Raw genomic sequence first — 15,259 nt, 5'->3', positions numbered from 1 at the left:
GTGTCACTGTTGTAGTTTCACATCTGTAGAATTAAATGTAGGAATGTATTTGTATAGGAGACTATGTTTCAAAACTGTTTCGACATTATTTAGATTTTTTTTCTTTTCTTTTTTTTCTATTAAGTATTTGTTGTACTTTCAGTACACTAATATTCTGTGACAAACTGAACACTGAACAAACGTGCTGCAGCGTTCACAGATGTTTATCAGAAATTCGCCTGTGGGCGGCGCTGTGTGACTTGAGGTTCGTTTGCGAGCCGCAGAAGAAGAAAACCAGAAACGTAGAAGAAGAGTCCAGCTGTTTTTATTCCCCCTGTATCGTTGGCTGTTGTTAGAGAGCATCCCGTTGTCTCCACTCCCTCAAGGCTAACTTCTTCGGCGAATAGCCATACAAGTTTTTGAAGAATAAAGAGAAACCGTACCTTCATGTGTTTGCTGCAGTGACAGTGGTAGGAAAAATGTTGCCATATTGATGCATGCTCTGACAACACTGACACGTATGACTGAAATGTTTGACTTACTTGCTAGGGTATTTGTTAAACGAAGTTGGTTTCCCAGAAGCAATAACTGAATCCGTAAGCCTTTAATTTGAGTTACGCGCAACGACGCAGGCCGTGATTTTATATGTTAAACTGCGTATACAGGCATTTTGTTTGGTTTGTCCTTTTCACTGTTGACTGCTTGTATCCGAGTTAATGCCTGTCTCTTAAATGTGTTGTCTGTTCTTTTTAACCTTGCAGATGGCAGGTAGGGGCAGGCTGGTGCCCTGTGTGTGTCTGGGACTGTTTGGTGTCCTGTGCTGGGTATGGGTCTCCTTTGCCTCCTTTCCAGACGATCAACTTCCCCTGGAGGCTTTGGATGCAGTGGACCGAGGAGCCTTTCAGCCCCAGAGTGCTCTATCAGAGATGGAGTTTGCCTCCATCAGTTCATACAGAGGACCTGGCAACAGTGACCGGCGCAGCAACAAGGAGCTGCCCATTATCCTCTGGTGGAGCGGGGGACTGTTCCCTCATTTTCCAGGTGACACTGAACGCATTGACTGTGCCACGTCCTCCTGCCTGGTCACAAGCAACCGCAAGGTACCAGAGATATTTAACCTCACAAAACTTTTTACTGAAACTCTTGGTTTAGACAAAGAGGAGATGCATGCACACATTAGTAATAATTATCATCCCAAGCTGTTCTGCCAGTAATTTTGAGTTTGATCTTGAAAGGTCCAGCTGTACAAGCGAACAGCATCCATCATCTTTTATGGGACAGACTTCAGGGCATATGAGGCACCGCTCCCTCGACTCCGCCACCAGACCTGGGCACTGTTCCATGAAGAGTCACCCATGAATAACTACATCCTCTCTCACGGACCGGGAGTCAGGCTGTTCAACTACACTGCCACATTTCGCAGAGAGTCTGACTATCCTCTGACCCTGCAGTGGCTGCCCTCCCTGGGCTACTTGCTGGAGCCTGCAGCTGTGTTCTTGCAGGAGAAGAACCGCCTCAGGAGGGAGGGCATGGCCCCTGTGCTTTACATGCAGTCTCACTGCGATGTGCCATCAGACAGAGACAGATATGTCAAGGAGCTCATGAAGTATATCGAGGTGTGGTACAGAGGAGGTCTTCCAGGACCATGTTTACTAAGATGCATGCCAAATGAGAGATGAGATTCATATTACTACTGGCAATGTGTATGTTCATGGAGATTCAATTTTAAAATTATAGCAACTAAGGGGCAGTCATAGTTTTACATGCTGCAGCATTGCTGTCCAAGCGATAAAACATTCCAGTCAGAGAGCAGACTGTGATATTGCCAGTGAAGCGTCCAGTGTCTGCTGGAATGCGATCAAAAAACAAAGTATTTGGACACAGTGATTTAGTGGTGTATATTTCATTTTAATCTCACCCTCTAATATTTGAAAGCCAAGCTGTTCTTAAATAGTACACATCTTTAAATTGTCTTGTTTCACATCTTTATTTTGAATACTACCATGACTACTCTTAAGATTAATTACCAACTAGATCACATGGCATTGAAGTTTTCCCCATTTCCACTCACACATACTCCTGCACACAGGTCAGTAGCTCAAGGTCATTAACAGTAACACCACTCTAATTGCTTTGTAAATATTGCTCTCAGTGATGTGTGTGAATTCCCATCAGGGAATGAAATATTAAGGTCAATTAGAAATGTCTAATCAGTGTTTTATGAGAAATGTATTCCATTAAATGTTTGTCATCGCTCATTAATAATCTTTTCCCAAATGTTTTCTAACCATCCCCCCATATGTCTCCTTTCTCCTGTATTATTTCTGTTTCTGCAGGTGGACTCTTATGGGAAATGCTTGAACAACAAACCTCTACCTGAACGTCTGGAGGATACGGCCACCGCTACCGGCGAGGAACCCAGATTCATGAATTTTGTTGCACGCTACAAGTTCCACCTGGCCCTGGAGAACGGCCTGTGTCCAGATTACATGACGGAGAAGCTGTGGCGGCCTCTCCATCAGGGCTGCGTGCCTGTCTATCGAGGCTCCTCTGTGGTGGTAGACTGGATGCCCAACGACCACTCTGCAATCATCATAGATAACTTCCCCTCACCAAAAGCTCTCGCTGACTTCCTCAAACGTCTCGATGAGAATGATGATGAGTATGCAAAGTATTTAGAGTTTAAGAACCCCAGGCGAATCACCAACACTCGCTTGCTGGAGGCTCTAGAGACTCGTGAGTGGGGGGTTAATGACATGAGTAAACCTAACTACCTGAATGGATTTGAATGTTACGTGTGTGACCAGGAGAATGCACGACTGACAGCAGAACGAGCATATAGGAAAGCACCGAAGAAGAACCCGCCTCCTCAGCCTAAAATGGCAGATAACTCTCACATGGGGTGCCCTCTGCCCAGCCCTGGGTACGGAGACATTCAAGACTTACCTGCAGATGATGCGTGAGTTTGTCCTAAATTATTCACAGTGCCAGTTGTTAAATCCTGCTACTTCCAGTACTTTGATGTGAATGACAATGTCTCGAGGGAAGAGAAATCCGCCTATTTTAATTGTCTAATTAAAATATCCTCTGTGATGGGTCTAATCTGTTTGTATATCTGTCTGCAGATGGTTGCAAATATGGCCTCAGGATTACTGGCAGAGTCTTGACCAAGCGGAGGGGCTGGAGTCTCTGATAAGACATAACGAGTCAGACCCTTCGCTGCTGTGGAAGCACATCCAAAACATCGCTGTGAGCAGAGCCAGAGGAAAACACTGACCCAGGCCTTGAAACAAACAGAGGATGGAGCACATGTATATTACAGGAGTGTCCCATATTATGCATCCCCCCCAGTTTAAATGAGGGAATGAAGCAGAAGTGACTCATATTTTTGCACCTGAGCCAAAACTCCTTTACTCTTATGAGCAGTTTTAGTTATACTGGAACAGATTTTGATATTATATTCTGCTGACGTGATACTTTTGTCCTTTATCCCAAGTTCAGTAATGGGAAAATAATGTTTTAGAGTGGTATATGCTAATATTTTCACGTTGTTTTATTACTATAACTGAGGTGCCATCATTGCCCTTACTCTGCATTGCATTGTTAATGTTAACTGCATGCAGTGCAGTTGTTCCAGAAATGCACATTCCCATGGGAGGCACATTTTCATTGGATTGGGACAGAGCCAAAGACGTGTCCTCTGTACCAAGGGAGCTCTGCCTAACTGAGTGTGAAGACCATCAAGACAGTCGCCAATGAACTGCATTAGCTTCTCTACAGTTACTCAGCAGGTAGCTGATGGTTATTAGCTAAAGTCACATTTATGTACACAGCTATTTTAAGTGACTATGCAAGGAAAATATTATCTCACCAAGGAGCAGAGAAAGGCAAATGTAAAGTTAAGCACAACTCCCAGTGGGAAACCACCACTGCATTTGCAGAATTTCTGTGCTCGATATTTTATACTGTTGCTCTAACTGTATTCTGATCATTTTTACGTGCAATAATTTTTGACTAATGCTTTTCTAAGACCTGTAACTGCTGGAGACTCCACAGCAATTTTGTGTGTCTATTGGCATACTACCTTTGTATCACATATTTATACCAGGATCATATAAATCATTTTATTTTGTTAACAAAGCATCATACATGTGAACACACTATTTTGTATCAAGAAGAACAAAGGAAGTAAACATTTTGTAACAAAGTCATTTTCTTGCATACCATCTGTTACTAAATTATAATATTATACCCCACTTGCCAGTATTAGTCTGTTCACAGTTCACCGTGTTGTACAGATATATCCTTCATAGTCTACTGAGGCAGATACAACTATTACCCCCAGGGAAAAAAAAAAACACACAGTTGTATAACATGTTTGAGAAATTACAAATTTAACCTAATGTAAGAATCAACATTGAGCAATGGTATTGTTCACTATAGGAGGCTCTGATCACCCTGAACCACGGAAAAGTTCAAACTGAACACGGTACAAACTTTGTGAAAGACCAGTTCTCACTTTATATGCAAATGAATGCGAAGGGAAGCGGGTGAGGACAAGAGACAGCTGAAGAGCCTTGTTAATCAGTCGAAAGATTTGGAGTAGCAGCTCTCGCAGTGGACTTTCCCACCGTGTAGGAACATACTGTAGAGAAGGTCTCCCATGGGCTTACTACACACACCGCACTGAAAAAGTATGAGAATGTCATTAGAAAATGTAGTTAAAAAATACAGCGCAGTGCAGTGTTTTTATACTTGAAATTCAGTAATGCATTTTTACAATACACAGAAGAGAAAATGGTTTTAAGCTGTTAAAACACAAGTAACTGGTTACACCTTGTTATAGACAGTATACCAAAGTGATTATGAAAGTTCATCACACTCATATCAGTCAAATATGAAGCTGTAGCCCACAGCCTGTTAGCTTAGCTTAGCACAAAGGCTGGAAATGGGGAAATAGCCAGCCTGGTTCTCTCTAAAGATAACAAAAGGTAACCACCTCCAAAGCTCACCAGTTAACATGTTACATCTCATTTGTTTATCAGTGCAATAAACAAAAAGTTGTGGTTTTACAGCTGATTATGTGCCAGTCTTGTCACCATGAGGTTACCAGGCAACCACTGAACACTCAAGACAGTCCCTGCTCCTGGCTAAGAAATAGTCAAACAAGATATAACATGTTTAATGTTGTATTTTGCTTTAGAGCTGTTGGTCAGTGAATTTTTGAACTATGGAGAGTTTACCCCTGTTTACAGTCTTTATGCTAATCTAAGATGTACGTCATTTATCTATATTCATCATTCATTTATGGTACAGACATGAGAGTGACATCCAGCTCCTGCCGAAAACGTGATCAAACCCATTTACCAGAATTTCAAACTATTGCTTGAGGTGAAAAAAAGCAAATTTTCTGCAGGGAGATGTGAGTATACCACAATGTATCTTCAGCAGGATTGTATCTGAGCAGACAGATTAATTACCTTGAAGCAGGCAGGGTGACAGTTGATGTTGAGGTGCTCAATGGTGATCTTGGCATCATTGCCCACCTGCTCTCCGCAGTATGTACAGGTGGATGACAGCGAGCCACTGGGGAAGACAGAGCGATTGAAGTTAGTTTGGCCAGTGATGCAGAAACAGCTCTTGTGAAACCGTAGCTCTTTCTGGTTAAATAACCTGTGACCTTTTCTGTCCTGTGTGAGGGAATTTAAGAAGTGTAAATAATCCTTTCATGTCCCTGCTTAGCCTCCTAATGAGCAGGCTTGGTGGAATTTCTGCCCTACTGCTTACACCTATCCAGTTTCGTCAGAAGGGGAAATAACAAGGCAGTGGGAGAAAGGGCTTAAAGGTTTTAAAACAGGTTTAGGGAAATGTGTTGTTAAGGAGTTGAGTAGAGGAGCAGCTGTAAGAGCAACTAACAGAGCTTGATATCAAATAATATGACCCACTATGGAAACGAGAGCAAATACAAAAAGTACAAAATATATTGAGGAAAATGTACTCGTGCTTGTTGGAGGAAATTTGCAGTTGAAGCATTTGAAATAAAAAAGACGTTGAAAGTGAAGTTGAAGCGACAGTCACAATACAAATACTGAAAGTAGCTGAAGTGGCAGTGATAAAAAGAGGTTCAAGTTTCAGTGGAAGTGTTAGCAATGAGTTAAGTTTAAGTAACAATTTTAAGAGAGTGTGCTGAGTGAAGTTTAGTGTAGTTTTTAAGTTGAAGTGAAAAGGCTGAAAGGAATTGAACTGTCATCTGAAGTGTGACTGATAAATTGAGCTGGAGTTGTCAGCTGATATGGAAATGTGTATAAACTGAAAGAAGGTATCAGTTGAAGTGTTAACTAAAGTGCAAGCAGTGAAAGCAGTTAAAGTAAATCGGTTACAAACAGTGGAAGTTGTGGGAAGTTTTATTTGTTGTTCAAAGCTTAAGACCTCAGATCTGAAAGGACTTGAAGTGTCAGTCAAAGTGTGAGAAATGCCAGTTGAAGAGAAACAGAAAAATTCAGTCAAGAAGCAATGTTACATGTAACCGCTGAAAGCAGATGAAATGTCAATTGAAGAGCAAGAGATGAAAGCCGTTGAAGTGTCAGGGGAGAAAGGGCTGACGCTTATAGCTGGTTCAGGGAAATGTGTTATTACCTGGAGTAAGTGGAGGGGCTGCTGTAAGAGTAATCCACGGAGCTTGATGTCAAATTATCTGACCCACTGTGGAAACAGGAGCGATAGGTAAATCATCACCAGAGCAGTGTTTATTCAGCAGTATTTTTTAATCAGTACTGTTTTTGTTTTTTTTGATTATGTAAATAATGTAGTGGTCCTACCCATCGCTTGTATCTCTGGCGTTATGCAAGGACAGCTCTGTTGCATTGACATACTCCTTCACATAAACGAACCCCCTTGAACAGAGGCAGGTGAAGGAAAGAGTGAGTTAGTATACACACTTAAAAAAAAGACATTAGTTGCCACCTTTATACAAAAAATCTAGTTTGTAAAATCCCTCACTTCTTGGTCTCAGGTTCTGGTGTTTGGACACGATGGTCTTCTTCTATCACGGTCCTGGAATAAGTTTCATAACTGGAGAAGGAGAGTGCAGTGGTGTTAGTCTCAGCTTTGACTCGCTGATGACAGCAGTGTGATGGCTTATACAGAGGGACTCTACATCTGTCAAATGTAACTCAAGAGATAATCATTTTCTGCCATCACTTGTTAATGGCATGCTGTTTAACGGGCTGTGATTTGACAAAAGGACATCTCTAATACACATCATTAATCTGACATCTGGAGAATGATAATTAGAGGGAAGGAAATGAGGGCAAATTGAAAGACAATGGGAGAGAAGATCTTGTCATTTGGCTTCAGTAACAGAGTTCAGACGGGAGACTCATACAGGAGTTGCAGGTAACTTGAGATCCAGAGTTTAGTATTAAGCGGATACAGCTGCATTCCCACAGGGTTTGGCCTAAATCTCTCACCTATCTGACTAAGACGACAAACACAGAGACAAAGGCAGATGTGGTGTAGGTGAAAGTGTAAAATAAGCCCAGATGACCTAAATATTGGATATTGTTTGTTTGATATTAAATAGATGTTATTAAATTAATTATTTAGTCCACTCAGAATAACAGGAACATTTGATTTCCATGCAGTAGCCCGTCATAAAAGACAAAAAGCTCTAGTGAAAAGAAAAGTGTCTTTACAAAAGAGAGAAAATCAACTGACCAAATAGTAGAAAATAACACTCAGGAGACACTCTTGCATTATACTGTGTCTGATGCGAACAAGATCATAAACTTACCGATCCATAGCAGGCTCTGGTTCACTGTGTGTCTCCCTGGAAGGTAAAGAAAGCTGTATTAGACTTTTACTGTAGGCTGTAGCAGCCAATAAGTTGGACGCTATCCAGTGAGCAGGAATTCTGCGGTTTTTATAAGTGCATAAAGCTGATCTTTCTAACTCACAGCTCCAGAGGGGTCTGGGTATATTGACCAGGTGTGGTCTGTTTTCTTTTGTACTGCAGCATTGCCTCATCCTGAGCCCTCCTCCCATCACATTGTAATTGCAAACATTAACCTACATGCCTCTCACGCTCCCCATTCCTTCTAATCGCTGAAGTTTTTGATCAGAAGATGGGAGTCTTAAGAAATTTTAGGAGTTTTTTCGAACCTGATAGTGGTGAAGGTTGTGACTGTCTGCTTCTGTGTATCCTCAGGGCTACAAAACAGAGGACATTCCTGCATTATAATAAAGTCTGGCAGCACAAAAAAAAAAAAAAAAAAAAAAAAAAAAACAGTGACAGTATTAAAGTGAAAAATAACAAGTCAAGAAGAAGTTGATTATTCTCTGAGTGAGCCGTGAGGAACTTGTGTTTAGCTCACTTTCAATTAAATGGTTGACAGCCACTGAATTTTAAAGTGCTATAATCACATCCTGCTAAAATGGTACAAAAAATAAAAACGCTTTAATATGCATTTAATGAGCTCAGCCACAGCAGAGATACCTTTCCTCCTCCTCCTCATCCTCCTCCTCATCCTCCTCCGCCTCCTCCTCCTTCTCCTCCTCCGCCTCTTCTTCTTCCTCTTCCTCTCCTGTAGTGACAGTATAGACAGTGGGTGATGTCCACCTGTCCCATGGAGAGTCATTCTCAGTGGACCTTGAGAACAAACAAAGACATGACATTGTAGCTTGAGAGGATGACGAAGTCACAACACTCACACAACAATACTGCTGGAGAAACAAACAAAAAAAAAAAAGGCTGGAACTGGATCTGTTTACGACAGTTGTGAAGGAAAGTTGTAACAAATATATACAGTATCTGACCTATTTTCATGAGCACCAGTGCACAATGTCTTCTGGCTCAATGAGTAGATGCTGCAAAAGCCTTGTTACTCGACTGTAGTGAAAGGTAAGGAGGTTATGGGAATAAAAGGAGCAGATATGCACCCGGAGCTTTTAACAAAAAGATGACTTACTTTCTCTCAAACATGATCAGCGTCTGTTGATCTTTAGCTTGGCCTTCGGGTTCAGGCTCTTGGCTGAGAGGGGACATACATTGAAAGGCTTTTAGCGCGTAATGGACAAGGATGGGTGCATGTAGATGAGTGAAACATAGTCGGCCGCATTGTGTGGAAGTGTAAGAGTAAATCGAAGTGTGTCATCACCTCTCCTCTGCGTTAGTCTGCTGAGGTGTGCTGGTTTCCCATGTGCGTGCCCATGACCGCCTAGTGCTGAGACTGAAGAGCCAAAGTGGAGAGAGAAAGAGACGATGCAGGAGTTGTGACAGATGAAGCATATCAGACACTGGTAACGTATGCTGTTTGAGAAATTGATTTCTGCAAGCCCACACTGTTCCTTTCCTCCCCATCTCTCACTCACACGTTCTTAACACAACTATGCACTAGGTTTAATACCTTGTGGTGTCAGTGTTGATGGGGATGAGGTCCTCTGCAAGGGATTTCAGTCCATTACTGCTCATACTGTCAAACACAAAGGAAAAAAAAAACATTTAAGACACAGTCACATTGTATATAAAGTTCATTTTAGTGCTGACATGATAAGAAAATTAGTTGAAAATCATTTAAGTAATTTAAAGCAAAATTAGCAACATTTTCTAGTTCCAGGTTATCAAAGGTATGAATTTGCTGCTTTTCTCTGTTTAATAACATTTATACATTAACATAACATTATAATTGAATTAATTATATTTTTTGCACTGTTGGTCAAACTAAATAATTTGAAAATACCTAATTTCTGGGAAATGACAACATTTTTTTTATATTTATTATTTTTATTTTTATATATTTTATTTGCTTAACAATTAATTTACTGCTGGGCTGCAAATAACAATTATTTCCATTATCAATTAATTTGCTGATTATTTTCTCTATTTTCGACTATTTGTTTTATCTATGGTATATGGTATATGGTACTATAATAATAATGCCCATCACAACTTCTCTGGACCATAGGTGATAGTCCAAATCCCCAAAGGTATTTAATATACAATGAGTTAAGAGAAAGAAAAGCAGCAGCATCACATTTAAAAATGGAACCAATGATGATGAAAGGATTATCAAAATTGTTTCTAATTAATTTTCTTTCTAATTGACTAACTTTGTAATCATTTCAGCTCTAATTTACTGCTAAAAAATAATAAACAAATTAATCAATACTGGAAATTATTGTTAGTTGTTTCCTTATTTTGCTTAATTTTTAGCTTAATTTAAAGAGTTAGATAAATGCAACCAACTTACTTTATTTCTGGACTTGGATCCTTGTTCTCCATAGAAGTGGCTGATGCACTGAAGAAATAAAAAAAGAAATGATAAACCAACAGAACTAATAATAATCCTATTAATAAGATGGATTGATAGCTACTGATTATGATAGCTGTTGATTATGAATAATAATTATTGGAATAACTTTCAAAGTGAGGTGAAGAACTGGCAAAGAGGATGTTATGTAGTAACATGCTACAATCAGAGGTTACACTATAGAAAAAGAGGAATTTGCATTATCATTCCTGGTACCTGTTGATGGAAATATCTGTGAGGGGCTGGAGCAGGTCAGACGAGCTGCAATAGAGAAAAGTGGCTCATAATCAGAAACTGCTGCATTATGCATGCCGAGATGCTATCTGGCTGGCTGGAAAACAGTCACAGCTCCAAACCAATATGATTACCTGTTAGGGGATGTGGTCCCTATCGGATATGGATCAAACGGATCAGCCGAGCTGAAAAACAATTTCACACTGATTTCACTCTCAATTGTCAGCATGGCCCATCTTGTGTTGGAGGAATTCTGATCACATTGACTCATAATGGAAAGATTTAATGCAGTTTGAATGGTAAACAGAAACACAGAGGAGCTTGGGGCCAGACTCAATCAAAAATCAGAATCTGGATGTCTTTGACAAATGGAAAGACTGTTCTGCTGCTGAATGGTAAAATCAGTGTATTTCATATTTTCTTCACCTAAAATGAACCCTGATTGCAGTTAATATCAATTGCACTAATCAAATCATTAACATTATCAATTCTGTTTTCAGATATTTAACAGACAACTATTTTATTACCAAGATTAAACTTGTATGCCTATTTAACAGGAATGAGAATGTATCTTACAAATGAATCCATTTTTTTTAAAGCAAATTAGATTTTTTTTTCACTCAGTGTCAGTGGGGTAAACTATTCTTTTACACACATTTACATATATATTACATACATTACATTACACTGCAACACAGACATCTTAAAGCACTAGCCCATATGTGACATGGCGGTAAATAAACTACCTTGATTCAGTGACTGTAGTTGTCACATGTGTGCTCCAGGGATCTGCATTGTCCTCTTCACTGCACAGAGGCAAGACAGAAAAGTAAAGAGGGTGGTACGGATGAATGGCATGATGGGAAGAGAAAAGGGGGCAAGTAAAGGTTAGTGTGGTTCTTCTCATACACTATTTACAATGTCAGTCCATTAGAAAAGCCTGAAATCCACTGAACTACATAACGAGCATGAAAACCATCTGAATATAGTACAGAACTGACTTCTTCTGTGTGCATGCCTGCCTGTGTGCGTGCGCATGTGTGTGCGTGTGCATGTGTTCCCATACCTTTTGTCAGTAACGATCACAGTTTTGGTGGTTATAGTGACTGTCTCTGTGGGGCTGACAGGCAGAGAGACACACAGCACAGTTGCAGGTAGAGTTAGTATAAATCATTACAAGGCATATCTGAATTGAATGCATTTCTTAGCAGGAACAGCTCTGCATAGATAGTTAATTGTTTAAGAGCAGCCTGTCATCTCTCTCTACCTTTGTGTTGCTTTGGCTGTCTCATCTGTCTGCTTCTCCTCCTCTCGCTGCGTGCTGAGGCTGGCAGAGACAAAACAAAGCCGCAATACTAATCAGTACAGAACATTCTCTTCTATTTCCAGTCGCGCGGCAGATAAGACGTGGCTCCCCGTTTCAAAGTGTTACTCAGTCGCTTCAGGAATCTGCGACTTTCGTTTCCATCTCACACGGAGCAGGGGTTAAAATAGAATGCTGGGAGTAGAGGAGCCCCGATTTATGGATCAAACTTGAGGCGGATGGGGTTTATTAAAAATCTTACACCTCAGGGAGCTGAGATTCTTGCCCACCCCCCTCCCTCCATCTGTAGTGATAAAAATTAATGGTACACAAGGAGGGAGGGATGGGGAGCAGAGGCCATCATATGTCTACCTCTTTCTCACCTGTGTGGCTCTGTGTTGATTAGAATGACATCATTAGCCAGGAGATCCAGGGGGCCACTGGTCTTTGCTGGTTCTGCCTCACTAAAGAAATCAAACACAAAAGTCAAATACAGAGCAGGGTTTTTTTTTGTTGTTTTTTTTTGCTGTGTGTTTTCCAACCCTGGAAAGGGAAGTTAAGGTAATGCTTTTGCTTGCTACTGACAAGGGAGCTATTGATTTTCCACTGATGAAAGGATAATTCTTTGCATAATTCTGTGTTCAGGGCTTGGGTGGGAAAGAGTTCTTCCTATACCTGTCTAGTCCGCTGAGCAGATCCTGACTCCAGCGTCCTGGGCTGGGGGGAACAGGCTCTGCTGACTCCTCCGGACTGCGGAGGCGGAAAAGAGGAGAGGAAGAGGAAGTGGAGAAGATGATGAACGAAGGGGGATTTTGGAGTCAGAGGAGATTTCAGAGCAAGAGCAGGCCAGTTGAGGTAGAGGCGAGGGAGAGCATTCAAAGTCCAACAGTGCCACCTTGTGGGTAATATTCAGAGGATAACTTATGTGAGGATTGCTTAATTGCACAATCAGTAAGAACATATTTTTAACAAACCCATCATTGAGAGCCAGGAGATCCTCTGTTATTGGTTCACAGTTGCTGAGAGCTGGAGCTGGCTCCTCTTCAACACTGCAGACAGTAAGAAAGAAAATCAGTGCAACTGCTTTGGCACATGCACACACATCTCTATACTACACTGCCACATTTAATGAAGACTAATTTGGGACACCCTCTTGTGTAAGGCAGTTTCAGGCACCTGAAAGTGAGGTGTGGCGCATTTTGTGATTACTCTGAAGTGAACACAGTGGCAGTTTGTTACTATAGATTTTCTTGCCAACCCTGCTAGGAATGAGGAAGTTATTAGTTTTATACCTATTCTCTGTGGTGTGACCGTCCACTGAGCCTCCCTCTTCCTTTGCCAGCTCTGGCTCATCACCCTTGAAGCTGGAGAGGAAATAAACTCTGATTATCAGATGGAGGCACTAACTTGCTAGTGTCATGGTTTATTTTCCTTTTTTTCATACTAGTATCTGCTGCTTCTATCTTTTTCTTTTTCCAGTACCTGGTTGAACTTGTGTCGAAAGAGATGAGACTGTCGTACAAGGCGATGTGAGTGTCAACATTGGAGCTGTGAAAATAGATGAAGAACAAACATGTGGCATTCCAGGGCTGCTTTCAATCACACAAGTGAAAAGAATGAGAGCAAACATACCACAGACATAAAGAAAGCAATCTGACAGCTTATTTGAAGCTTTGCTTAAGAATAATGATATTCAATTATTATAAAATAACAGCATTTGCACAAACAGGTTGATGTCATTTTACTGTTATAGTTAGTCAAGGTGGAGCTAGTTTTAGCTGCTCAATATAATGTTTGGTAGTTTAATTTGTAACAATCCCCAATATAATTTAACATTAAGTTGATCTTTGTCAGTAAAATCTTCATATACAACATTTCCAGCAACTTGTGAAGTCAAATTTGAGTTAAAAAGTACAATATTTTCCTCTGAAATGTAGTACACTTACAAAGTAGCATGTGTAAGAAATACTCAAGTATATGAGCTATGTGAAGTACTTGACTTGCTTTGCATCAATGATACTAAGCTACAATATGTGGCAGCACTGATTTTGGTTAGTGAGAATCTCACCTCGGCTTTGAGGACAGTTTAGATTCTGGTTCTGACCCAGGTTCAGGTTCAGGTTCAGGTTCAGGTTCAGGTTCAGGTTCTGACTCAGGTTCAGGTTCAGGTTCAGGTTCTGACTCAGGTTCAGGTTCTGACTTCACTGTGATGTCTGTTACAGTAGCTGGAGTGGTTGGTAATGCTGGGGTGAGTGGAACCAGAGGGGTGTCAGCTTGCACAGAAACATCTGAATCCTCAGGTTCTGGGTCTGCGCAGACAACTTGAACACACACAGGGCTGAGTTCAGGGAGGGGCGTGGCCACCTTGGTGCACCCTGGTTTCATGTCTTCAAATGGATTTGTTATTGTAACAGACACTGGAGGGAGTTCTTCTTTCACAGGCTCTGGTGCAGTCTGCTCCACCTTTGGAGCCACTGGCTCATTAGCAGCTGTTGTCACACTGGTTTCAACTCTGCAAACAACACAGGTAATGAATGAAATTGAAGGAACAGATATCACTTGTTGCGCTGGAAACAGAAACATGGCACAGGACTCACATTTTCCTTGGTTTGAGCTGAGGCGCGGAGGCAACAGATGTGACGGGGATGACGGGGGAGGGAGGCGGAGAGCTGGCAGGTGGTGGAGTTGTAGCGCTCTCATCATCATCAATAATCTCCACCCTGCACATTTGTAGCCAAGCACACGTGCACACACACACATGAATGCATGTGGAGTTGGGTGTGCAACACACCCATAAAAACAGACAGACGTACAAACATTTGGTCACACTTGGATTCACAGGTTTTTCTTTTGGCTTCAGTGTCAGATATTTTAGAGGGAGAATTTACCTTTTAGCCATAAATGATGGAGTGACGGTGTCAGGTGCGTTTTCTTTCGACCTGTGGTTTTTCAACACACAGCTTTCATAAATACCACCATAAATTCTCGCCATTTATAAACATATGTGAGTGAAAAGTGCAATTTCTTTTTTCTTGTTTTTAATATGTAGCTCACTTCTTTTATAATTAAAGAAATCCAGAAACAGGTTGACTGTTCAGATTAGCATAAGGAGACATGAAACACACATACTCGTATTTCTTAGCAGCAGAAAGCACATAAGACCGTTGCCTGACTGTAGATTTCTTCAGAACATTGCTGGCTGCCTCCGTCCTGCGAAATGAATCATTATGATGTTAATGTAATCTCTTTTCTTGGGTGTGTGACCTCAAATTGGATGATGTTCTTTGCGCGAGGAGAGTCTCACCGTTTGTCCTGCTCCTCCTGGCTAAGCTGGCCCTCTTGGTTCTCCGAAGTGGGCCTCACAGTGTGGGGGGCTCTGAGGAACAGAAATGCAAACATACACCTAATGAAAAACCCATTTTCACCCAGCTGCCAG

At 41.2% G+C, this 15,259-nt stretch overlaps 2 protein-coding genes across 2 annotated transcripts; one reads left to right on the top strand and one right to left on the bottom strand.

Annotated features, from left to right (window-relative positions):
* Positions 1 to 292: 292 nt before the first annotated feature.
* fut11 (fucosyltransferase 11) lies at positions 293 to 4,190 on the top strand. Its single transcript, XM_022752040.1, has 5 exons — positions 293 to 449; positions 741 to 1,079; positions 1,215 to 1,595; positions 2,316 to 2,938; positions 3,105 to 4,190. The coding sequence occupies exons 2-5, from the start codon at positions 741 to 743 to the stop codon at positions 3,253 to 3,255; spliced, it is 1,494 nt and encodes a 497-aa protein (XP_022607761.1). The 5' UTR covers positions 293 to 449; the 3' UTR covers positions 3,256 to 4,190.
* Positions 4,191 to 4,443: 253 nt separating this feature from the next.
* Positions 4,444 to 8,486, bottom strand: znf185 (zinc finger protein 185 with LIM domain). The gene is made up of 8 exons (XM_022752041.1): positions 8,474 to 8,486; positions 8,140 to 8,187; positions 7,772 to 7,807; positions 6,979 to 7,050; positions 6,798 to 6,872; positions 6,616 to 6,681; positions 5,460 to 5,565; positions 4,444 to 4,665 (listed from the first exon to the last, which is right to left on the bottom strand). Exons 3-8 carry the CDS (start codon positions 7,777 to 7,779, stop codon positions 4,564 to 4,566), a joined length of 429 nt encoding a protein of 142 aa, XP_022607762.1. The 5' UTR covers positions 7,780 to 7,807; positions 8,140 to 8,187; positions 8,474 to 8,486; the 3' UTR covers positions 4,444 to 4,563.
* Positions 8,487 to 15,259: the final 6,773 nt, after the last annotated feature.

Source organism: Seriola dumerili, unplaced genomic scaffold (assembly GCF_002260705.1).
Source record: "Seriola dumerili isolate Sdu_G_001 unplaced genomic scaffold, Sdu_1.0 BDQW01000161.1, whole genome shotgun sequence".
NCBI lineage: Eukaryota > Metazoa > Chordata > Actinopteri > Carangiformes > Carangidae > Seriola > Seriola dumerili.
The sequence above is the reverse complement of the archived record's forward strand: the minus strand, read 5'-3'. Positions and strand labels throughout refer to the sequence as shown.